This window comes from Xenopus tropicalis, chromosome 6 (genome assembly GCF_000004195.4).
Source record: "Xenopus tropicalis strain Nigerian chromosome 6, UCB_Xtro_10.0, whole genome shotgun sequence".
Classification (NCBI taxonomy): Eukaryota; Metazoa; Chordata; class Amphibia; order Anura; family Pipidae; genus Xenopus; species Xenopus tropicalis.
The window spans coordinates 142,906,960-142,932,940 of record NC_030682.2 but is presented as its reverse complement, the minus strand read 5'-3'; the positions used below and the strand labels follow the sequence as shown (position 1 = coordinate 142,932,940).

At 42.0% G+C, this 25,981-nt stretch overlaps 1 protein-coding gene across 1 annotated transcript in view; it reads right to left on the bottom strand.

The window, feature by feature from the left end:
* The window catches only part of efr3a (EFR3 homolog A), a 96,870-nt gene that overhangs the window by 28,736 nt on the left and 42,153 nt on the right, over positions 1–25,981 (bottom strand). Inside the window, exons 5-14 of the mRNA XM_031903528.1 lie at positions 23,680–23,801; positions 22,930–23,079; positions 21,002–21,139; positions 12,226–12,304; positions 10,892–11,027; positions 9,713–9,880; positions 8,182–8,296; positions 2,684–2,735; positions 1,805–1,977; positions 101–176 (exon numbers count right to left, since the gene is read on the bottom strand). Of these exons, the coding sequence (XP_031759388.1) occupies positions 101–176; positions 1,805–1,977; positions 2,684–2,735; positions 8,182–8,296; positions 9,713–9,880; positions 10,892–11,027; positions 12,226–12,304; positions 21,002–21,139; positions 22,930–23,079; positions 23,680–23,801 (1,209 nt within the window). The remainder of the gene's footprint in view (positions 1–100; positions 177–1,804; positions 1,978–2,683; positions 2,736–8,181; positions 8,297–9,712; positions 9,881–10,891; positions 11,028–12,225; positions 12,305–21,001; positions 21,140–22,929; positions 23,080–23,679; positions 23,802–25,981) is intronic.

Here is a 25,981-nt window from a genome sequence, read left to right as displayed (position 1 = left end):
GCTGTTTCACAGAAGTGGGTCTTAACCCAATCAGAAATCATCTATGTAACACATCCTTACTGAAATTCTAATTAACAGTAAAATAAAAAAATGCTTTTACCTTCTTCATAAAATTCACATCTTGCCTGGATATCTTCTCACGCTTTATTTTGAGGTCGGCAACATCAGGAATTATTCTGAATAAAAATAAATAAATGAATGCAGCATTTTCTGGAAAAACACAAAAAATCACAACTGACATGTTTACATGGACCTACACTATCCACATACAGCCATTATTTCTCCTTAGAGCTTCCACTGAGATAAAGGGTTTCTGTCATAATTTTTACGGTGTCGATTTTTTTTCTAAATTACACAATGTACATTGTAAATAATTCACTCTACAATTTTTTTTTTCTTGAACCAACAAACGTATTTGTAGCTGTAATATTGGTGTGTAGGCGCCATCTCAGTGCATTGTGCCCGAGTCTGAGCTTTCAGCCAGCGCTACACATTAGAACTGCTTTCAGCTAACCTATTGTTTCTCCTACTCCCATGTAACTGGAGGAGTCCCAAGCCGGACTTGGATTTCTTACTATTGAGTGCTATTCTGATTCCCTTTTCTCTGTAATAATAAAACAGTACCTGTACTTGATCCCAACTAAGAGTGAGGGGGTGAGATGGATGGCGAGAGAAGGGGGAGATGGAAAGGGAAGCAAAGTGTAGAGACAGGAATGGAGGAACGTTGTGTGATGAGGAGGAAAGTAAAGAAATTGGAATAAGGGGAACCTGAAAGATGGGGAGGCATGGAAGGTAAGGAAAATTTGAGAGAAAGTGAGGAAAGGCTGGAAATGAAGAGGCTCTGAAATGGTGATGGAGGAAAGCTGGACATGGGGAGGAAAGTAAGGGAATGGAAAAGGGTGAAAGCCGAGAGATGTGAAACATTATATAGATGGAGAAGGAGGAAATTAAAGAGAAGATGAGGAAAGGGAAGAATTGGGAGGAAAGCTCTGAAGTGGGGAGGGAGGAACGTGGTGAGATGAGTAGGAAAGAAAAGAGACAGGAAAGGAGACAATCGGACAGATGGGAGCAAAGTGTACAGATGGGGAAGGACAGATGGGAAGGAAGAAATTTGAAAGAAGGTAATGAGAGGCTAGACATGTGGAGGGAGCAGGCTCTGAAATTAGGAAGGAGGAAAGCTGGACATTCAAGTGAAGGAATGTAAAGGGAAAGCTGAGAGATGGGGAACAAGTGGGGACGGAGGAACATTGTGAGATGAGAAGGTAAAGACATGGGAATGGAGACAATGTGACTGCTTGGGAGCAAAGTGTACACATGGGGAAGGGAGACATTTGAAAGGCAAGAAAAGGAAAGGGGATGTGGAGTGGGGAAAGTGAAGGGGGAGGAAAGTTGACAGGTAGGAAACAAAATGTTTTGATTTTCGTGCATATAGTTGGTGACAAGATCACTAGCACTGCAAACACACGTGCAAACCCCAGAAATCCAACAATTTAACGGTGAAGGAAACTTCACGTTCATTTGTAAAGCAATCAGGTTATGAAGGAAACCGAAACGAAGCAGATTCAATGGGGGGGGTGGGATGTTATTGACATGACTATGCCGTGTGAATTAATTGCTTGGCTATTAATTAGTGTCTGTATGGGGCACCTAATGGGACAGGTCAGTCACCTGGTTGGGACTATTATTCATTAATACAATATGCTATTAAGGGTTTCTTTTCCATACAAACGCTAAGCAATACTATGTAACACTACACACAAAGCTGCAGAGCTTGTTTTGCTTGGATTTGTTTAACGACCGATACCTGATGCCTCTTAATTTAGCTCTGTTGTCATGGCGATCGATCAGATTGTGCAGTATTTCAAGAACGAGCTGCCTCAGTTCACAGTCTTCCATGAGAGAAGGAGACAGGAGGGGGTCCAGAAAGGCTGGGGGGAGCGCTGCGGCAATAGTCTTTGCTTTATACCCTGAAGTCACCTGCAAAGAATAATGAGAAAATGTATAATATAGGGAACCAGAATCAAACAACCCTCTGTATTTGAACCCATGGGTCCCATTTTGGGGTTAACCCAAAATGACCAAAGATGGGCAATATTTCTGGTGGCTGCAACCAATGACGTGGATGGATCAGAAGCTATAGTAGCACTATTACGATCCCATTTCTCTACACGTTGTTATAAACCAGTGTTTTAAAGGGCAAGTTCAACTTGAAATTACATTTCAATATGATTTAGACAGCAGTATTTAGCAATTAGCCTCTATCATCTGGTCACTAAGGTTTCTACATACCCTAGCAACCAGGCTGTGGATTGGATAAGAAATTGCAAGACCAACAGGATAGAATGGGAAAGCAGCAATAGTAAGAGGCTTTCCTACAAGCAACACAAAAAGATTTGCTACATTAATATAAATGGATTAACATAATAATATTTATCATGAGAAGAGAACATTCAAGCGCTAATAAAACACACTGCGCTCATCTCGGGGATATTAAAGTGATGCTCTGGAACATGATGAGAAAACACTTGTTTTGAGAACTAATCTACATTATGAGGCATGATGGGAATACTAAGTTCAACCCACTGGTACCGCTCGAGATACTACAAAGCAACTAATAATTTGTACAACAAATGGACTATAAATAAGAAAGGATTTATCATATTGGGCATTGCCCAAGGCTTACCATGAGTAATGATCTCAGCAGCATAATTTGGATTCTTTTGGTTCCCATATCCCTAAAAAATAAATGACGGGAAAAAGAAAAGTTTGTAGATTAGTATGTACGCGCAACAGCTTACAGAGTGTAATGTATTGGGCCACGCAGTGGGCCGACTAAAACACTCGGACGGCAGCTTACAGGCCGGGGTTCAGAGAATCTTTAGTTCAAGCAGTGAGCGGAACAAGCTGTGGGCTGGATTAGGGCACAATAATGGAGAAAGGAAGTCATTTTGGCATTTTACTGCGAATATATTCGCCATATTAATGTCACCTAGAACATTATTTATTCTGCAGAAAGCTTTACCATACCTGAGTAAACAGCCCTAGAAACTCCCTCTGTTTGTTTAAGATAGCAGCTGCCATTTTAGCTTGGTCTCAGTAGCTTAATGCTGCAGCTCTGGCTGCTGGTAGCTCAGATTTCTCAGCACAGTTGGGAGGGGGAGAGAGAGATTATGATGGGAGGGGGAGGAGGAGGAGAAGAAAGGGAGGGAAAGAGAGGAACAAACTGAACAGACTTTTGCCATGCCCTGAAGGATTTTCTGAGAGAAGGATGTCTGACACAGAAGAACATATGTACACTAAAGAAGAAAATAAATCCTGTTTGTTTTGATAGAGGACTCAGTGCAGCTTTTCTGTAAGTGCTTATAGCTTTATTTACATAGACCTATCTGATAAAGTTTGCTTAGTTTTAAACTTTCCCTCCCCTTTAATGGTAGTTTGTAGAAAGAGGCTCAAAAAGACTTCAGTTTAAGCAGTGGGCTGGACCAGAACACTGACGGCAGCTTACTAACAGGTTGAGAGGAGTAGGCTAGGCTAGTCCTACACCATGGGCCAAAAAGCTGGTGAATGCCTTAGATGCAGGCTGAACTGGGCTCACTGCTCCTCTCTCTTATGTTGGTGGGTATTTCCCCAGAATCTGCTCCGATTCTGGCATCATTTCGGGCGTATTTGGAGCGGCCAGATAGGCTCAGACAAGTTCCATCTCAGGCTGGGCCCAGGTTGAGAAGGTACGGGTTAGTTAGAAAATCTTTGGCTCAAGCATTGGGCTGGACTTGGGCACATGAATACATTAAATACAGATTTTACTGTTCAGCTTCAGTTACAGGAGATGGGATCAGTGACCCCACCAGCTACACATGGTGCTTATCTGATTTACCCCCATTCTGGTTGGCTTTGGCTAACCTCCCTTTACACAAACTGTCTCCCAAACACTGACCACTGACAATAATGAGCAACGCATTCTGTTATCCTTCCCGACTACTGTAACCTACACACTGACCTTGCTACTTGCATTTCTCTTTTTATTCTGCCAAGTTTCCCCCAGAAACTGATCCTACTCCTCCGACTGTAATTATATCTTCTCATTAAGGCACACATGTACATCATTTACTGTATATTGTTACTTTTACCTCCCTGCAATGGCCATTCCACCTTATATCAAATTGCACATTTAACTACTAATGGAAATGCTAATAATGGTCAGGCACTGGGGGTGTGCTAAATCCATCCTATAGTTGGATCACTACTGGGACCTGAGACCTGAGCGCAGATGCCTATAGGGGCACGTGGGAGGAGTTGAAGAGTTGCAGTCAGACCTATCCCCCCATCTCATAATTATACAAGAGGAGGGCTCACCCTTAGACACCTCCACTTGTCCATCACTATGACAGACATAATTGTGAAGAAAACTCTTAAAGGGGATGGTAACCTTCACATAGAAGTCTAAAAGTGAACACCCCAGTGATCCGATTGGCTGACACACTTCAGCCAATGGGATCAATGACGTGGAAATCAAAGGGGCATGTGAAATAGCACTGGATCCCAAACTTACTACAGGTATGGGATCCCTTATCCGGAAACCCGTTATCCAGAAAGCTCCGAATTACAGAAAGTCTGTCTCCCATAGACTCATTTTAATCAAATAATTCAGAATTTTAAAATGTATTTCCTTTTTCTCTGTAATAATAAAACAGTATCTTGTAATTGATCCCAACTAAGATATAATTACCCCTTATTGGGGGCAAAACAATCCTATTGGGTTTATTTCATGGTTAAATGATTCCCTTTTCTCTGTAATAATAAAACAGTACCTGTACTTGATCCCAACTAAGATATAATTACCCCTTATTGGGGGCAGAACAGCCCTATTGGGTTTATTTCATGGTTAAATGATTCCTTTTTCTCTGTAATAATAAAACAGTACCTGTACTTGATCCCAACTAAGATATAATTACCCCTTATTGGGGGCAGAACAGCCCTATTGGGTTTATTTCATGGTTAAATGATTCCCTTTTCTCTGTAATAATAAAACAGTACCTGTACTTGATCCCAACTAAGATATAATTACCCCTTATTGGGGGCAGAACAGCCCTATTGGGTTTATTTCATGGTTAAATAATTCCCTATGATTATTGAAACCCTATTGGGTTTAATTAATCTTTTATTGATTTTTTAGTAGACTTACGGTATGGAGATCCAAATTATGGAAAGACCCCTATCTGCAGGGTCCACTGTTGCAAGCAGGGGGTCGGTGACCCCGACAGCCGGGGGGGAATAGGAGATGATTTCAGGACTGGCAAAGAGGAGCTGCAGAGCTAGTGGTAAAGCTTCATTATCAGTATCAATTATAAAAATGCAATGGGCTGTTCACTTTCGCACATATGCCCGAAGGTGAACATCCCCTTTAAGACTGACTTCTTAAGAGTACGGCAATGTTATCTTTTCCTTCCGAAACAGTAAAAAAACATTTTTTCCCCCCATTGGTAGACAAACGACACGCTGCCATGGCAACAGCCATAAGTCGCCGTGGCAACAGACACAAGTAAATTATATTTATCATTGACTGCAAAATAAAACTATTTTGCGAAGATTATAAAGTGTACAAACTGCGAGTGGCGTTACAGCAGTGGGCAGAGGAAGTGCGCAGGCCGGGCCCCTATTAGATGGTTACACGTGCACACCGTGAGTAATGCGCGCGGGGCAAAAGGGCCACCCAACGATCCGGAGGCAGGCTGGATAAGCGCATTTAGAAGGAATACGTCAATTACATATAAATAAGGCTGCTCTGCAGCGTCGGGGGGGATATGGTGCAGAATAACATTTTCTTTCAGTTCATTGATAAAAATACTGTGTGCGCAGCTTACTGCGTGTTGGGAAAGAGCTCAGTTTATTTAACGGGTGAGATTAAAGGACAAATAAAGGTGCAGAGTAATTCCAAGTAATGCAGCAGCCCGGGGTACTGTCTGAGGAGCACCCCATGCAATGTTCTTTTTCTGCAGGGGTCGACCTGCCCATATGGTCTACTAAAGGGAAGCCCAGGGAAAAGAAAGAAGATGGCGGCAAGGGAGCTCCGCAAGCAGAACCCCAACATGGTGCTTTTTGTTTAGAATGGGAGCATCAGCCCAGGGTAACAGGTAAGCCGAAAATAGTACTTGGGGGGGTGGGGCCAACAACTTGCCCCCCACCTCCTAGTGTGCAAAGTGGATAAACTTTGCACACTAGTGTTTGTGGTTCCACAGAAATGCTGCTGCACTACACTCCCAGGCCAGGTAGGGAGAGTGCTTATTTGTGCCCTGGGTACCCCTGGAACTATGGGGTAACAGTCCCCTGCTAATGTTTCTGTATATCTGTAACCTTGTTATGGGCTAAGGGGGCCCAGCCTGAAGGCCAGTTAGGGGGGATTTGGGGTGAGTGCTTATTTGTGCCCTGGGTACCCCTGGAACTAAAGCGGGGTGACCGTTACCCCAATGTTTCTGTATATCTGTAACCTTGTTATGGGCTAAGGGGGCCCAGCCTGAAGGCCAGTTAGGGGGGGATTTGGGGTGAATGCTTATTTGTGCCCTGGGTACCCCTGGAACTATGGGGTAACAGTCCCCTGCTAATGTTTCTGTATATCTGTAACCTTGTTATGGGCTAAGGGGGCCCAGCCTGAAGGCCAGTTAGGGGGGGATTTGGGGTGAGTGCTTATTTGTGCCCTGGGTACCCCTGGAACTAAAGCGGGGTGACCGTTACCCCAATGTTTCTGTATATCTGTAACCTTGTTATGGGCTAAGGGGGCCCAGCCTGAAGGCCAGTTAGGGGGGGATTTGGGGTGAGTGCTTATTGTGCCCTGGGTACCCCTGGAACTATAGCAGGGTGACTGTTACCCCAATGTTTCTATATATCTGTAACCTTGTTATGGGCTAAGGGGGCCCAGCCTGAAGGCCAGTTAGGGGGGATTTGGGGTGAGTGCTTATTTGTGCCCTGGGTACCCCTGGAACTATAGCAGGGTGACTGTTACCCCAATGTTTCTATATATCTGTAACCTTGTTATGGGCTAAGGGGGCCCAGCCTGAAGGCCAGTTAGGGGGGATTTGGGGTGAGTGCTTATTTGTGCCCTGGGTACCCCTGGAACTATAGCAGGGTGACTGTTACCCCAATGTTTCTGTATATCTGTAACCTTGTTATGGGCTAAGGGGGCCAGCCTGAAGGCCAGTTAGGGGGGGATTTGGAGTGAGTGCTTATTTGTGCCCTGGGTACCCCTGGAACTAAAGCAGGGTGACAGTTACCCCAATGTTTCTATATATCTGTAACCTTGTTATGGGCTAAGGGGGCCCAGCCTGAAGGCCAGTTAGGGGGAGATTTGGGGTGAGTGCTTATTTGTGCCCTGGGTACCCCTGGAACTAAAGCGGGGTGACTGTTACCCCAATGTTTCTGTATATCTGTAACCTTGTTATGGGCTAAGGGGGCCCAGCCTGAAGGCCAGTTAGGGGCAGATTTGGGGTGAGTGCTTATGCCCTGGGTACCCCTGGAACTATAGCAGGGTGACTGTTACCCCAATGTTTCTATATATCTGTAACCTTATGAGCAAAGTGGGCTTAGTTTGTCTTAATGGGGGCTTAATTAACCTGCTCTGCATGTTAAGCTGAAACTAACTACAAAATAGCTTGTTTTTTCCAATTTAGAGAAGGCTGGAAGGGCTCAGTTCTAAGGCGCTGCTATCTAACAAAGCAAAACTTCTTGCCAGTAAGAGCTGAGTTACTGTCCCGCCACTAGAAGGGTTAGTTATCAAGTCTGATGGCAAATTCATGGGTTCCCTTGGTGAGTGCATCATTTACCAATTTTTGAGCAATATACAATCACCTGAATCCGTTTACTGGCAAATACATTTCTATGGCCTACAATTGTTGCATCTCTGTACTTCTCATCAGTCTCATCCTGGATGTGGCTCAGTTTACTTACTTGCTCTCAGACATTATCTATATGCATCCACGGATATAGTGTTTAACTAGTGTTACAAAGGCTCTTCTCATTAAAACCTTGTATCAGAGGAGATATCAGTGAGGACACTATAATGGGTTTCCTTTTTGCTGCAGGCTGCAATGTTCCATTAACACTAGACTCCCAATGAGACACTGGAACCTCCCTGCGGTTTCTCACGAATGCCCTATTCATTATTTATGCCTGACAGAAGAAGAGCCATACCCCAGTTGGCTTGTGTCCAGCATGTGCGGAGATGATCCAAACACTGGTACTTTGCCCATAATGAACATCATGATCTCTGATCGCTGGTAATCTGGCAAATTACTTCCAAAGAAACCTGCAACCAAAACACACACACCCTCAATGCAAAATTACGATATCTGTGTACAATTTCCAACATAATAGCCAGAACACTACTTCCTGCTTTCAGCTCTCTAACCTCTTAGTTAGTCAGTGACTTCAGTGGGGGCCACATGGGACATAACTGTCAGTTAGTTTGTGAGCACACAGGTCAGATTCAATAGCAAACTAACTGACAGTTATGTCTCATGTGGCCCCCACTGAAGTCACTGACTAACTAAGAGGTTAGAGAGCTGAAAGCAGGAAGTAGTGTTCTGGCTATTATGTTACACATTTGCCCACTACAGCCTTTATAGAATACATTTTTGCCTAACTAACTATATTACAAATATTTTGTATTTTGGGCAATCTATTTTACCCAGTTTCACACTTAACTGTTCCATTAAGATATAAAGAAAAGAAGCTATTTTTGTTAAATTATGGATTTTAAAAATAGGGACTTGTTCAACAAATCATGAAAAAAGGTGGAAATCCCCTTTAATATTACTTAACAGAGCAGCAGTGATCTGAAAATCGACTGGCGTGCCCAATATACAAAACCAGACACATTTATAGCCAAAAGTATTCCGACACTCCATTTAAAATGACATGGACCCAGTTGGACTGCTAAATTCCAAACCTTCTCTGGAAGCAACTTCAGAAAGATGTGTTGAGTGCGAGTGGGAGGTTTTATGGGGGAACAGCTGCATCACCATATGCAAAGGCAACCATTGGCTGGAGTGGTGTAAAGGTTGCTGCCATTGGACTAAGCCAGGAAAGTGGGTTTGGCAGATACCAGAAGAACACTACTACCTGAATCAATGAGTAATGCCAACAGTTAAGTTTGGTGGAGAAGGAATAATGGTGTGGGACAGTTTTCAATGCTTTAGACTAGAGCCCCTGCGTCGATTCCAAGCAAACCTTAAGGCTATAGACATTCTTGACTAATTTGTGCTTCCTACTTTGTGGCAACAGTCTGGGAAAGAACCTTCCCTGTTTCAATGCAATAATGTCCCTATGTACAAAGCCAGGTCCGTAGAGAATGGAAGAACCTGACTGCACAGACCCAACTGAACCCCTGGAACAGTGACTGTGAGCCTGATCCCCCAACATCAGTGCCCAACCTCACTAATGCTTTTGTGGCTGAAAGGAAGCAACTCCCAGCAACAATGTTCCGACGTCGAGTGGGAACCTTTCCAGAAGAGCAGGGGCAGGTATAGCAGCAAAGGGAGGGGCAACTTCATATTAACTGGATACTTTTGGCTATAAACTTGAACCAGGTTCTCCCTGTGGTTACCGTGCTTCCTTTCTAGGTTCTAGACTAATAAAGGAAATACTGCATCTAATCTAGATTTGGAAAAAGAGAAAAAAAACTCAAAAGTGCCTGGTTTGCCCAATACCAGCCGCTCCTTACCAATAGTCTGAATGATGGCATTCTGAACAATCCTTTCGTCGCTCTCTTTAGCGCTGGAGGAGCTGAACACGGCACTACCCGCAGAACTCCGCCTGTCGCCAAGCTCAAAGTCAACACTTAGGGTCAGATGCTTTAAGAGGGTATTAAACACCTCCAGAACAGTGGGGCCTGATAAGGAAGAAAACAAATAAGATGCTTTGCGAACACTGATCACGTCAAATAGCAATAGTGTGCATCTCCTATAGCCACGTGCAAAGAATCAATCATTACCAGACCAACGTTATTACTATCCATTATTTCTGCATGTACGGCCCCTTTAAAAAAAATCCAGATGGATTTGCCCACATTTGATTGGCCGAAATGGAAAAAAGCCCACTGACTTGAACTTGACTGTTGTGAAGGATGCGCTAGAATCATCAGCTAGCTCATCTACAGACATTCACCCTAAAGCCAATCAGAATGATCATTTGGCACACGTTACCTATATTTGTGAATGAGCACAACTGCACTTGCCTATAGCAACCAATCGGCAGTTACGCAGTTAATCGGCAGTTAATATTCAGTGCATGTATGTTGAATTGACGAGGCGACAGATATAGCGAAAGCCTTGGATATCGGTCGTCTCGTCGATCGGATGGGACAAGAGATTTTGATTGGGCGCCATTGAAGGCACCTGAGCAAAAGCTGCGTTTAGGGTTGAATCATCAGACAGGGGTAGAATTCCTATTGCTATTACCTCCATATCAAACGATTCAGCCCTGAATGTTAGTGGAGGGTACGAGCAATCTTTCCTTCTACCAATGATCCCAGGAAAGATCATAATTGTAACATGTATGGCCAACTTTAGTTTTGATCAGTCTACCAGTTCCAAAATGATAACGGTCTAAATGGCTGCTATGGGACACTGCACTGGTGCAATTTAGCACCAATCTTTGTAAGCCAGACCCAATCAATCCAATCTGCTTGGAGAAATTGCCCTAAATCTCAGTTAAAGGAAAACTCCACCCAAACACAACTTCATAATTTCAAGCCACTCTGAAATGATTGTCTCAGCCTGATTTGTGGGTTTAGGAATTGGGCAAAGATCGGCATGATTGGAAAACACGCAGAAGAATGGCCAGCTTAGCTCCTGCTGATCTATTGGATACAGATTCAGCACTTATGATAGATTCTCCTTACCGATGGATCCTTTGGCTGCAATAGCTACAGCTTCCAGAAGGACCTGGACAATACCAGCTCTGATTCGAGGGGAGTCCTTTTTATGTAAATCCAGGTGAAGAAGGATCTGCTGGATCACATGATGAGAGTACTGCGCCTAAAATAAAGAGAGGATTTCTCAAACCTTCTATTCAACAAACACAGATATCAGCACAGTTTGAGCTGTACATTCTGTCCCATTAACAACCACTTTACTCCATGTGATTCACCTTCAGGTTACCTTTTAGTATGTTATAGAATTGCCTATTCTTCCCAACTTTTCAATTGGTCTTCATTTTTGTTATTGTTTTTGAATTATTTGCCTAACTCTGTAGACACCTTCCAGCTTTCAAATGGGGGCAGAAGAGTCCTATTGGGTTTATTTAATGTTTAAATGATTCCCTTTTCTCTGTAATAATAAATCATACCTGTACTTGATCCCAACTAAGATATAATTACCCCTTATTGGGGCAGAACAGCCCTAATGGGTTTATTTAATGGTTAAATGATTCCCTTTTCTCTGTAATAATAAAACAGTACCTGTACTTGATCCCAACTAAGATATAATTACCCCTTATTGGGGCAGAACAGCCCTATTGGGTTTATTTCATGGTTAAATGATTCCCTTTTCTCTGTAATAATAAAACAGTACCTGTACTTGATCCCAACTAAGATATAATTACCCCTTATTGGGGGCAGAACAGCCCTATTGGGTTTATTTCATGGTTAAATGATTCCCTTTTCTCTGTAATAATAAAACAGTACCTGTACTTGATCCCAACTAAGATATAATTACCCCTTATTGGGGGCAGAACAGCCCTATTGGGTTTATTTCATGGTTAAATGATTCCCTTTTCTCTGTAATAATAAAACAGTACCTGTACTTGATCCCAACTAAGATATAATTACCCCTTATTGGGGCAGAACAGCCCTATTGGGTTTCTTTTACTTTTAAATCACTTTTTGACTTAAGGTATGGTATTTAGAATTTCAGAAGGACCCCTTACCCAGAGAACCAGAATCCAGGGGGCCATTTTACATTACAGACAACTACTAATTTCCACCACAGACACACTAACATAAGATGATGAATCAATACGATCAGTAATTTAAAATAAATGAATGCTCCCGTGCCTAGCAATGGGTTCTTATAGTCATTTTGGCAGATTCTGTAAGTTTAAAAACCTGCAGGTACCCCCCGATATCCGTGACTGGCTCCCCCCAAGCCACTGTGTATGACCCCCCAGCACTAACACTACATGCACTGCCCCAAACCCCCTTCCCCACACACAGGAATACATGAAAGTCGCACTGACCTGTATAGAGTACATTATGATTTTGAAGCAGGATACAGCGAATTCGTTTGATTCCCACAGTTTGTGATGGTCCAAATGGCTGCAAAGCAAAGACAAACAGTGAAGGGACGTCGATGTGCCTAATTTTATCCCTCTCTGTGCCCAGGGCATCAGCGGGTAGAAAGCAATAACAGAAAAATGCATATTTATACCAACTGACTCAATTCAGACATTTCCCTTATATATTCAAAGGATTTTGATGGCTAAATAGCCACTGCTGTTTACCCCTGTGCATTAGAATATATGGCTGTCACACACAGACAATACACATACAGACAATAAGTCTGGGGTGGGGGCACAAACACAGAACCTTCAGTTGTGGCACTTGCGTTAACTTTTAATATGTTATAGAATGGCAAATTCTTTGCAACTTTTCTAGTTTTTTTTAATTATTTGCCTCTTCCAGCTTTCAAATGGGGGTCACTGACCCAGACAGCCATAAACTATTGCTCTGTGAGGCTACAGTTTTATCGTTATTGTTACATTTTATTACTTATCTTTCTATTTAGCCCCTCTACTATTCATATATGAGTCACACTCTCAAATCACTCCCTGGTTACAAAGGTAAATTGGACCCTAGCAACCAGATAACTGCTGACATTACCAACTGGAGAGCTGCGAAAAAGCTACCAGTAATGAAAAATGAAGACCAATTGCAAATTGTCTCAGTATATCACTCTTTACATCAGGGGTCCCCAACCTTTCTTACTCGTGAGCCACAGTCAAATGTAAAAAGACTTGGAGAGCAACACAAGCACCATAAACGTTCATGGAGGTGCCAAATAAGGGCTGTGATTGGCTATTAGGGGCCTCTATGCACACTATCAGCTTACAGGGGGCTTTATTTGGTAGGAAATCTTGTTTTTATTCAACCAAAACTTGCCCCCAAGTCAGGAATTCAAAAATAACTCCCTGGTTTGGGGGCACTGAGAACAACATCCAAGGGGTTGGGGAGCAACATGTTGCCCTGAGCTACTGGTTGGGGATCATTGATCTATATCAGGGTTCCCCAACCTTACTTACTCGAGAGCCACAATCAAATGTAAACAGACTTGGAGAGCAACACAAGCACCATAAAAGTTCATGGAGGAGCCAAATAAGGGCTGTGATTGGCTATTAGGGGCCTCTATGCACCCTATCAGCTTACAGGGGCTTTATTTGGTAGGAAATCTTGTTTTTATTCAACCAAAACTTGCCCCCAAGTCAGGAATTCAAAAATAACTCCCTGGTTTGGGGGCACTGAGAGCAACAGCCAAGGGGTTGGGGAGCAACATGTTGCCCCGAGACACTGGTTGGGGATCACTGCTCTACGTAATACTAAAAGTTAACTCAAAGCTGAACAACCTTTGAATGTGACTGCAAGAGCCGCTGGTTGTGGCTTTATCAGCAATGAACCAATTGCATCATCAAGCAAAGGCCAGGGCTCTTTAATAGTATCTAGAACTGGGTCACACACCTTCCATACAGATCCAAAATGATACAACTATTAGCTGTTTTACTGCTTTGGCAGCTCATTAACTTATACCCCCCGGGGCTGAAAAACTTCTAGGCAAAGAAAACATACTAAGAGGGACCATTTACAAATTTTTTCTGGATTTGGGTTTTTTAGCACTAAAAGTTGCCGGAAAAAAAAAAAAAAAAAAAAGTCAGGACTTTTTACTATGCGACAAAACGGCTAAAAATCCGAATCAGACAAGTCGCCAGTTAAAACTTGCCAAAATCACGTAGAAGTCAATGGCGGATGTCCCTTACCTTCCCTGGAGGACCCTTTTTTGCTCACTCAAACGCAGGTACCCCCGGCTGGTGTAGTTTTCTGCTAACAGGGGCCTGGGGTATTAGAATCACAAGCCATTAGTGAGACCTAGCTTTGGGGAATATGTTTGTTTCTGGTGCCCTTTAAAGGGAAACTATACCCCCAGAATGAATACGTAACCAACAGACAGTTTATATTATGTTAAGTGGCCTATTAAAGAATCTCCCCAAACTGGAATATATATATCAGTAAATATTGCCCTTTTACATCCTTTCCCTTGAGCCGCCATTTAGTGATGGGCTGTGAGCTCCCTCAGAGATCAGCTGACAGGAAGTGATGCAGCTCTATCTGTAACAGGAAGTAGTGTGGGAGCAAAAGGCAGAACTCTGCCCATTCATTGGCTGATGGGGCCTAGCATGTATGTGTGCCTTGGCTTGTTTGTGTGCACTGTGACTCCTATGATCCCAGGGGGCGGCCCTTAGTACTTAAAATGGCAGTTTCCTATTTAGGATTACCCAATGGCACATACTGCTAAAAAAGTATATTTATATGAAAATGGTTTATTTAGATGAAGCAGGGTTTTACATATGAGCTGTTTATGCAATATATTTATATAGAGACCTACATTGTTTGGGGGTATAGGTAAAAACAATGAGAACAAGGCACTGACCAGAAACCTTTGGAGCAGGCTCTGTGTATAACATACAAGGCAGCAATGTTCATCTGCTTCCGTGTACAAAAATCAATGTTACTTCAGGAACACAAACAAGAGATGAACTCAAAAACCCAAGCAAGCTGAAAAAGCAAATCTGGTGAAATATCCCTAGGGAGAAATGTCACAATACATTAAATATTATACTAAGCACATCTAAGTGTCACCCAACCCAAAGCAGATGCACACAACACTGCATTCAGGGAAGGGAAACATTAGAAAATGAATATGTGAGCATTTCCCAGTGACTGTTTATTGACTCCCCATTTGTCAAGATGGATCAAGGTTACACAGCAACGTGGAGCAGGGAAAACACAAATGGAGTAAGAGGTTCTTTGGCAACACAACATGGCGCACACACACTGAACTTAGGTCACAATGTTCATTTCCAAGGCAGGATAATGGGAGTCAATTAGCTACAAATTTCTTCAACAGAACAATAAACGGTTTAAAAGAGGAAATAACCATTAAAGGAAAAGTAAAAACTCAGTAAGCTTTATCAGAAAGGTCTATGTAAATACAGCCATAAGCACTCACAGAGTCCTCTATCAAAAGAAACACAAGATTGCTACTAATTGTCTTTTTTTTGTCAGGAGTGCAAGAATGCTAAGAACTCACTCCCCCCCTTAGGAATGTAGATCTGAGCCAATCAGCAGGAGGCTTCCTCATAGTCATACAAACTGAGCATGTACAGGGGTCTCGGTCTTGGTGCAGGAGTGTGGCATTATGTTTTTTTTTTCCTATGAGGCTTCTGATCATCTGGACAGGTGAAATATGGGGAGACTTAAGGGCACTATTGAGAGAACTGAAGGTATGCCTGCAGCTTGGGATTAACTCTTTATTAGCCTTTCCTTTTCTTTAACAGTTCAGTGTAAAAATGAAACTGGGTAAAATGGATAGACTGTGCAAAACTATTTTCTAATATAGTTAGTTAGGCAAAAATGTAATCTTATGAAGGCTGAAGTGAGCAGATGTCTAACATAATAGCCAGAACACTAAGGGGCACATTTACTAACCCACGAACGGGTCGAAATGAGTCCGATTGCGTTTTTTTCGTAATGATCGGTATTTTGCGATTTTTTCGTATTTTTTGCGATTTTTTCGTTACCAATACGATTTTTGCGTAAAAACGCGAGTTTTTCGTAGCCATTATGAAAGTTGCGTAAAATCTGGCGATTTTTCGTAGCGTTAAAACTTGCGCAAAAAGTTGCGCTTTTTTCGTAGCGTTAAAACTTACGCAAAACTTTGCACCATTTAAGTTTTAACGCTACGAAAAAGGCGCAACTTTTCGCGTAGGTTTTAACGCTACGAAAAAAGCGCAACTTTTTACGCAACTTTCGTAATGGCTACGAAAAACTTGCGTTTTTACGCAAAAATCGTATTGGTAACGAAAAATTCGTAAAGAAGCCGAAAAAATCGCAACAAATACGAAAAAGTCGCAAAATGTTCGTTTTCAAGTCGGAACTTTTCCAATTCGGGTCAGATTCGTGGGTTAGTAAATCAGCCCCTAAGAGTTTAGAGAGCTGAAAGAAGTTAGTCAGTGACTTTAGGGGGGGGGGTGCACATGGGACATAACGGCCATTTAGTTTGTTAGTACGCAGGTCAGATTCAAATGCAAACTAACTGACAGTTATGTCCCATATGCCCCCCCCCTCAAGTCACTGATTGGTTACTGACTGCTAACAGCTTAGAGAGCTATAAAGGATGAAGTAGTGTTCTGGCTATTATATTAGACATCTGCTCACTCCAGCCTTTATAGATTACATTTTTGCCTAACTATGTTGAAAACATTTTTTTATTTTGTGCAGTCTGTCTACTGTAAAATTCAGTTTCAGTTGTGGCTTTGCACCGCTTGCGCAGTACAGTGAAAAGCTAAACTTTAACAAAAATTCGGCTTTCTTACTCAACATGTGCCGGCCCCAGGATTCCAAACATAGATGAGAGAAGGAAGAGGAACACTCTCTTGCAGCTACCCCAGGCTGGTGCAGTTTTCTCCTAACAGGAGCACCAACCCGGAGTATAAGGTAAGTGATTACACTCACTGGGGGGGTGGGGCCTAAAAGTTTGGCACCCCTTTCTTCTCCTTTCCTTTAAAGGTACAGGTATGGGATCACTTATCCAGAAACCTGTTTTGCAGAAAGTTCCAAATTACGCAAAGCCATCTCCCGTGGACTCTATTATAAGCAAATAATTCTAATTTTTAAAAATGATTTTTTTTTCTTTGTAATAATAAAACAGTACCTGTACTTGATCCCAACTAAGATATAATTACCCCTTATTGGGGGCAGAACAGCCCTATTGGATTTATTTAATGGTTAAATGATTCCCTTTTCTCTGTAATAATAAAACAGTACCTGTACTTGATCCCAACTAAGATATAATTACCCCTTATTGGGGGCAGAACAGCCCTATTGGGTTTATTTAATGGTTAAATGATTCCCTTTTCTCTGTAATAATAAAACAGTACCTGTACTTGATCCCAACTAAGATATAATTACCCCTTATTGGGGCAGAACAGCCCTATTGGGTTTATTTCATGGTTAAATGATTTTTAGCAGACTTAAGTTATGGAGATCCAAATTACGGAAAGATCCCTTATCCGGAAAATCCCAGGTCCCGAGCATTCTGAATAACAGGTCCCACACATGTACTTGTGTTCCTTTGCTCTGTGCACTTTCATATACTGATTGTACCTTTCCTTCTCCTGGTTTTATACACAACTTACTGTAGGGAGATGTGCCAACTGCCCACTGCATCTGTGGATGTGAGCCCTAATAACGCTGATTATGAAATATAAAAATTAATAAAGAATAAAGTTATTTTTGTCTTTGAGATCAAAAATGCTGTCCATGCTTTTGTCTTCCATATAAAAACAGAAGCATAGATTTAAATGAATGACCTACAAATGGTGAAAGCGGGCGTTTAATGGGCCTGCTAATTAAACAAACAAATAAAAAATGGCATTTCATTTCCACCAAAGCATGGATTGAAAAGAAAGGCAAAGAAACCACCCAATCAGCTCGATAATTAATTAATCTCTGTTCTACTCTCCCAATAACAGAATGATGTTGGTAAAGGCCTGTTGCTTCACTGACCCAAAATGTTAATATAACAGGTGAAAATCCCCTGTAAATGTATATATAAAAGTACGAGACCAGACAAAATTCATTTTGAGTAAAACATTTTTTTTTCTACAACGAGCACCAACACTAGGAATAGTCTGGCAGACAGCAGCCGAGAAAATAGGGATTGCTACTAATTGGCTATGAGGACATGAATCAGAAAGCCGGCGAGGAGTGGAACGGACAGAAATAGAACGGAAAGTTGCTTTATTATAGACACAGCTCATGGAGCACACATTTATTTCTGCGTCAGCCATTCACACAATTAGATGCCGAAACAATGTTTCTGCCGCTAATTAAATAAAGGAAGAAAACTAATTAAAGAGAAGGCTCTTGTTGAAGGAATAATGGGAAGCACTTCGAAAGAGCATCTTATCTGTGAAAAGCAAATTAATGAAGGGTGGCGTACATTATAGGGGAGAAGGTAGCCCTTACAGGAATATATAATGCCATTAGACACCGCCAACGAGCCCCGTGACCATATCAAAGTATAAAGGAGTCAGAGGTGACATCTAACAGCCTTTTCCTTTTCACTAGATGTCATATTATGCTTTGCTGTACAAAAGCAGCACGGATATTCTTAGCCTTTTAGAAATATCTTTTTGTTAGCAGAAGGCTTTACGTTTTCTCTAGGGGCCATTAATGGGGATATTGCTCACAGATTGGGGGTGTCTTTGCCTGGTACAGTTTTCCAATGGATATTTAAGCTAGTTAACCTATTTTTATAGTACAGGTATGGGACCTGTTATCCAGAATGCTTGGGACCACAGGACCAAAGGGATCTTTTTGTAAATTGGATCACCATACCTTAAATCTACAAAAATCATTTAAACATGAAATAAACCCAATAGGGCTGTTCTGCCCCAATAAGGGGTAATTATATCTTAGTTGGGATCAAGTACAGGTACTGTTTTATTATTACAGAGAAAAGGGAATCATTTAACCATGAAATAAACCCAATAGGGCTGTTCTGCCCCCAATAAGGGGTAATTATATCTTAGTTGGGATCAAGTACAGGTACTGTTTTATTATTACAGAGAAAAGGGAATCATTTAACCATTAAATAAACCCAATAGGGCTGTTCTGCCCCCAATAAGGGGTAATTATATCTTAGTTGGGATCAAGTACAGGTACTGTTTTATTATTACAGAGAAAAGGGAATCATTTAACCATTAAATAAACCCAATAGGGCTGTTCTGCCCCAATAAGGGGTAATTATATCTTAGTTGGGATCAAGTACAGGTACTGTTTTATTATTACAGAGAAAAGGGAATCATTTAACCATTAAATAAACCCAATAGGGCTGTTCTGCCCCCAATAAGGGGTAATTATATCTTAGTTGGGATCAAGTACATGTACTGTTTTATTATTACAGAGAAAAGGGAATCATTTAACCATTAAATAAACCCAATAGGACTGTTCTGCCCCAATAAGGGGTAATTATATCTTAGTTGGGATCAAGTACAGGTACTGTTTTATTATTACAGAGAAAAGGGAATCATTTAACCATTAAATAAACCCAATAGGGCTGTTCTGCCCCCAATAAGGGGTAATTATATCTTAGTTGGGATCAAGTACAGGTACTGTTTTATTTTTACAGAGAAAAGGGAATCATTTAACCATTAAATAAACCCAATAGGGCTGTTCTGCCCCAATAAGGGGTAATTATATCTTAGTTGGGATCAAGTACAGGTACTGTTTTATTATTACAGAGAAAAGGGAATCATTTAACCATTAAATAAACCCAATAGGACTGTTCTGCCCCCAATAAGGGGTAATTATATCTTAGTTGGGATCAAGTACAGGTACTGTTTTATTATTACAGAGAAAAGGGAATCATTTAACCATTAAATAAACCCAATAGGGCTGTTCTGCCTCCAATAAGGGGTAATTATATCTTAGTTGGGATCAAGTACAGGTATTGTTTTATTTTTACAGAGAAAAGGGGAATCATTTAACCATTAAATAAACCCAATAGGACTGTTCTGCCTCCAATAAGGGGTTATTTTTTATTTACCTATCTGTAAATAAAAAAAAAATGGCCAGGTATTCTATATAGGTTTTATGTAGTAAGCATGCAAGACAGATTAGATGATAGAGAGAGAGCTAGACAGACAGACAGATATAGATATATATGTGGGAGTGCAGAAATATGCATACGAACATATATACGCTGCGAGCGATGCCATCTGTGAAGCTATATGTGCAATGAAGTCACAGATATATAAAACCTGTTGGTATGCTGGTACCAATTATACAGCAAAGCGGTTTATTAAACAGGTGAGATAGAGTCATTTACATGATTTGCTATTTGATTTAAATTAAAAAAAAAAATGAATTTTCAAAATATCTACCAGTAGAGGTAGTGCTGCATAGATCCTTAAAGGGGTTGTTCACCTTTAAGGTGGCCATACACGCTTCCCAATGGGATCACCTACAGGTGGGCGAAATCGGGCCAATTCAGTCGTTTGGCCCTGGGGCCAAATGATCGCATTAGGACGGTGAATATAGGCGCCGTCTGTTCGGGGATTACATCATTGTGACGATGCGGCCCCTGATCTGAAGGAAAAAATCAAACCTGCCCAATCGATATCTGCCCAATTTCAGGCTAGATGTCTAGGCCCGTTGTTCGTGCACATACACCGGCAGGTAAGCTACCGAATCGGTCTTTAGAATCAGCCCGTGTATGGCCACTTTTAGTGTCATTGAAATTCTAAGATCATTTGCAATCGGTCTTCATTTTTTATTTTGTGCGTTTATTTAGTTTTTTTTTTAGTGTTTATTTGCACAGCATCTTTCCAGTTTGGTATTTCAGCAGCTAATTGGTTGCTAGAGTCTTATTTACCTTAGCAACCAGACAGTGGTTTGAACGAGAGGAGATCAGAATATATGTAGCAGAGGGCCAAACAATCGAATTACAATGGCGGGTATAGGCGCCAACATCAACAAGCTGATGCGGTCCCCCATCCGATGGAAAATCAGAACCTGCCCAATAAAGATCTAAACAATTTTAAGCCAGATATCGGTCACGTAGGCCCGTCAGGGGTCCCCATACACAAGCAAAGGACTGGAACCAGCAGCTATCTGCCCATGTATGGCCTCCTTAAAACCTTTGTGGGAAGAAAAGGAGACGGAAGAAAGGCGACTTACGCAAAGACCGGCCTCACAGCGTTATTCATGTTTCCATACGCCGCCCTTCCCAGAAGCTCCCGGAAACAGTTTTCAGCCAAAATGCTCGGGTTCTCTTCTTTATCCCCAGCCGTTGGAGATGCTGGAGGGCCAATTCGACTGTAAAGAAAGGCAGCTTTTTTTAATTAAAGATAATTGGCTACTACATTGGAAGCCCCAACCTCTTTGGTATCGCTTAGATCTTCAGTATTATCCATCCTTCCCCCCACCCCCAAACTCTCCCACTACAACCAATCAGCAATGAAAGAGGTTTTTAAATTCATATCTAATAAGATATTGTATTTGCATAGTATTGTATTATATTGTTTTAGTCTGTATTCTAGGTGTTCGCTTTTTTGGATTGTCCCCCTAATGACAATGCTCCCTGGGATTTACTAGTATTGGTAATTCCAATTTAATTCAAATGTTCCAAACTTTAGTAGAAATATTCAGCCCTGCAATTGTAAGAGAAAAGTCAGATTTTTATTTTATTTACTTTGTTTGGTGAAAGTTAACTTTTAGTATGATGTAGAGATGTATTTTATTATTTGTAGTTTTTAGCAGCTATTTATTTGTAGTTTCAGCAGCTATTTGGTTGCTAGGGTCCAAGTTACCTTAGCAACCAGGGAGCGATTTGAATGAGAGACAGAAGCATGAATAGAAAGATAAGTAATAAAAAAGTAACAATAACATTCAGCCTCAGAGAGCAATAGTTTTTTGGCCGATGGAAAGAATCAGAAGATGAAGGCAAATAATTAATAAACTATAATAAATAAAAAATGAAGGCCAATTGAAAAGTTGTTTAGAATGGAAACATATTAAAAGTTCATTTAAAGGTGAACCACCACATTAACAAACACTTTTGATTGGTTGTTTGGCAGAGCACAAAAAGACTTAAATAATGCAACAGCCCCAAATCATTAGAGACCCCGAAATGGAAGAATAAGAAAAAAAAAGGCTCCGAGTTAGTAACTGTGTGTGTAGGAACAGGGCTCTAGCTGGTTATCAAACATAGATACTGTTCTTCAACAGAAGTCGGAATAGTATGACTAACCATCTCCCAGAGCCCCCCACCGCTCAGTGCTCATTAAGTGGGCAACACAGAAAGTAATAATGAATTGAATTGGCAGATGCCGATGGCCTGTGTGTGGGGGGGAGGGGGGGAGTGGTCTGCAACAAACATAGAATTTTTTTTTATCCTATAAGTGAGCATCCTGATTGGATAGCAAGACCCATTATAGACAGCTACAACACAAAACAAGATCACAGGGAAATTGTGTGCTTTTTGCACGTTAGTCTGATCATGTATGCAGCGTCGGACTGGGCCGCCAAGGTCCAGATCGGATCCCCCCAAGGGCATTCCCACGATCCGCCATAGGAGGGTGTTGGGGGTCTCTGCGGGGGGAAGGCCCCGGTGGGCCCTGCACCCCACAGTCAAACCATGTATGTATGGTACCTTGTGGGTTGGGCAGGGCAAAAGAGAGAGAGGAGCTGCTCCAGGCCACTGACCCAGTGTTGGCCTATATACACACACACACAGACACAGATTTGTCTCAACAAACAGGACAATGCCATATAACACAACACCCAACAGTTCAGCCTGAAGGATAACCAATCAGATAACTAAGAAAGTTGTGTCTATGGCACACTCTTACTCTTATTCCTATTATACACAAACATATATACAGTATGTAGTGATTGGGTCCCTAAAGCTCAGGTAAGTGACAGCAGCCCAAAGCATGTGTAGTCAATCAGCAGAAAAGAAGATGGGGGGCTACTGGGGCATCTTTAGGGGAACTGGTACAGAACCCAAAACACAAGGAAGCATTTCTGGACAAATTCATTATGCTTTAGTCTTCCTTTAGAGAGCCCTATAACCACTGCCAGGACAAGAATTTACTTTCACTCACCTATCAGTGTCTTCTATTTTCTGCATGTTAAACAGCAGAGAGGGGACAATCTTGTCCATATGCTGAGGTTCCCATATAGTTGCGCGCAGCTCGTCGTTCACAGTCTTGCGTACGACACCTTGGATGCCCCGAATACCCGCGATCCTAATCCTGGAACGGCATTGGAAAGACACAGATACATTTGGGTCAGAACCAGAAGGTATGCAAAGTGCACGTGTTGTAGTCATAACTGGAGAAAATGAGCAAACTGCATCAAAAGGAAAGCTGTGACATATAAGCGCAGGCTCCTATACTCTTATACAGGGGCCCGTTTTCCACAATGCTCAGGAACTGGAGTTTTTTTGAATAAGGGATCGTTCTGTAATTTGGCTCTCGCTTGCGGCTACCCCGGGCTGGTGCAGTTTTCTGCTAACAGGAGCACCGGCCCAGGGTATCAGATATGTGATTACAATCACTGATTGTACCTCTCCTTCTAATAAAAAAAACATGTAAACATTAAATTAACTAATAATTGTTTATCCTCCACTAACCATATGGGACATAACTGTTCAGTTAGTTTGCATCTGAATCTGACTTGCGTGCTCACAAACTAACTGAACAGTTATGTCCCATATGGCCCCCCCCCTCAAGTCACTGATTAGCTACTGACTGCTAACAGCTTAGAGAGCTGAAAGCAGGAAGTAGTGTTCTGGCTATTATGTTAGACATCCGAGAGATAGAGATGTACTACACGCAGGGGCTCGGCCTTACTCTTTTCGGACTTCGGGATCATTGTGACACGAATGGCACATAGCGCTGAATCGGGAAACAAAGAAGTCGTATCGCCTGTGGTAGGAAGGGGTGTCTTCTTCAATGTTGGCGAATTTGACAAACTGTAAAACAAGAAATTGTTGTTAGCATTTTAAACTGGAATGGGGGGCGGAAGGAAAAAAGATCTTTCACGATTCGTTTACTCTATGGGGGTCGGTTAGAAGCAGCAGGGTTACCAGAGATACAAAAGCTAATTTCCAAACACCTTGAGCAATTGCCCCATTTGTTTTTGCTTTACTGGTTTATATGCCGTCTATGGGCAAGTGAAATTATTGGACACCAACCTGTGCCTACAGTCATGTTCTTATCCCCGCTCCTTTACAGTTTTTACTTTCTCTACCGATTTAGTATGGAGAGCTACATGTATGCTTTATTCTTTGCTTTGGTGATAGTGGATCAGCTTTTAGTTTTAACCCTGTCTAAACAGCTTGTCCCTCTAGGATACTAAGCACAATTCAGCAGGAACAGCCCCCTAAGTTTGCTCATAGCCTGTACAGAGAGATACCATAAAACTATGGCAGCATAGGGTTTCCCCTGTACTAAGCCCAATTCAGCAGGAACAGCCCCCTAAGTTTGCTCATAGCCTGTACAGAGAGATACCATAAAACTATGGCGGCATAGGGATTCTCCTGTACTAAGCACAATTCAGCAGGAACAGCCCCTAAGTTTGCTCCTAGCCTGTACAGAGAGATACCATAAAACTATGGCACATAGGGATTCCCCTGTACTAAGCCCAATTCAGCAGGACCAGCCCCCTAAGTTTTCTCATAGCCTGTACAGAGAGATACCAAAAAAACTATGGCAGCATAGGGATTCCCCTGTACTAAGCACAATTCAGCAGGAACAGCCCCCTAAGTTTGCTCATAGCCTGTACAGAGAGATACCATAAACTATGGCAGCATAGGGATTCCCCTGTATAAGCAAAATTCAGCAGGAACAGCCCCCTAAGTTTGCTCATAGCCTGTACAGAGAGATACCATAAAACTATGGCAGCATAGGGATTCCCCTGTACTAAGCACAATTCAGCAGGAACAGCCCCCTAAGTTTGCTCATAGCCTGTACAGAGAGATACCATAAACTATGGCAGCATAGGGATTCCCCTGTATAAGCAAAATTCAGCAGGAACAGCCCCCTAAGTTTGCTCATAGCCTGTACAGAGAGATACTATAAAACTATGGCAGCAAGGGAATTCCTCTGTACTAAGCACAATTCAGCAGGAACAGCCCCCGAAGTTTGCTCATAGCCTGTAGAGAGATACCATGAAACTATGGCAGCATAGGGATTCCCCTGCACTAAGCACAATTCAGCAGGAACAGCCCCCTAAGTTTGCCCATAGCCTGTACAGAGAAATTTTTATGTACCCTGATTTTGACTGGCACTGTGCAAGCCCATAAGCAGGTAGCCACATCTTCTGACTGTAGGTAAATACTGATGGGAACCAAAGAGGTTACACTTTTACATACTACTTTTCACGCTCCAGAAATTTTGCAGCAACAGTGCATGAATAATGCAAGTGTACACCCCCCCAGTCAGGGGCAGGCAATGCAAACAACTTGCCTTATTAAATACGGCGGCAGCTTTACTAAAATAACATTTATTTGTTTCCCAGCTCTAATGCCTCTGTACCTGCTGTAAATGCCTCAATTCTGCTTATTAAGAGAGAAACGGAGACTTAAAAATAGCACAGGGAGCGATTAAAGAGATAACATCAAATAACTGCAGTTGCCAAGAGGATAACATTCTTGACCTACTTTTGCAAGATTAGAATATCTTACGCGCTTACGCTGGGGCCACGGCGCCGGAGACGGTGCTCACTGCTCGGCAGAGAAATCCCACGCAGCCCCGACCCCACTGGGTGAGGGGAAAGCCGTGCAGCAGCTGGGCAAGGGGGCGTCAGTTAACCCTTTACACCCTTACAAGCGAAGTACAAAAAAAAGCCCACCCTGTGCTTGTGATAATATAAAAGATTCAATTATCACATTATATGTAGTAAACCACATAGATATAGGTAGAAGTTCCTATGGCAATACAAAACAGTATATTCCAAAATAATATTTCCAAGTACAGGTATCGGACCCCTTATCCGGAAACCTATTATCCAGAAAGTTCCAAATTACGGAAAGGTCATCTCCCATGGACTTCGGCGAATACCGAACCGAATCCTAATTAACTCTGCGCGCCGAACTAATTAGGATTTGGTTCGTCCAGGACCGGCTGAATCCAAACCCTGTCAAAAAAGGCT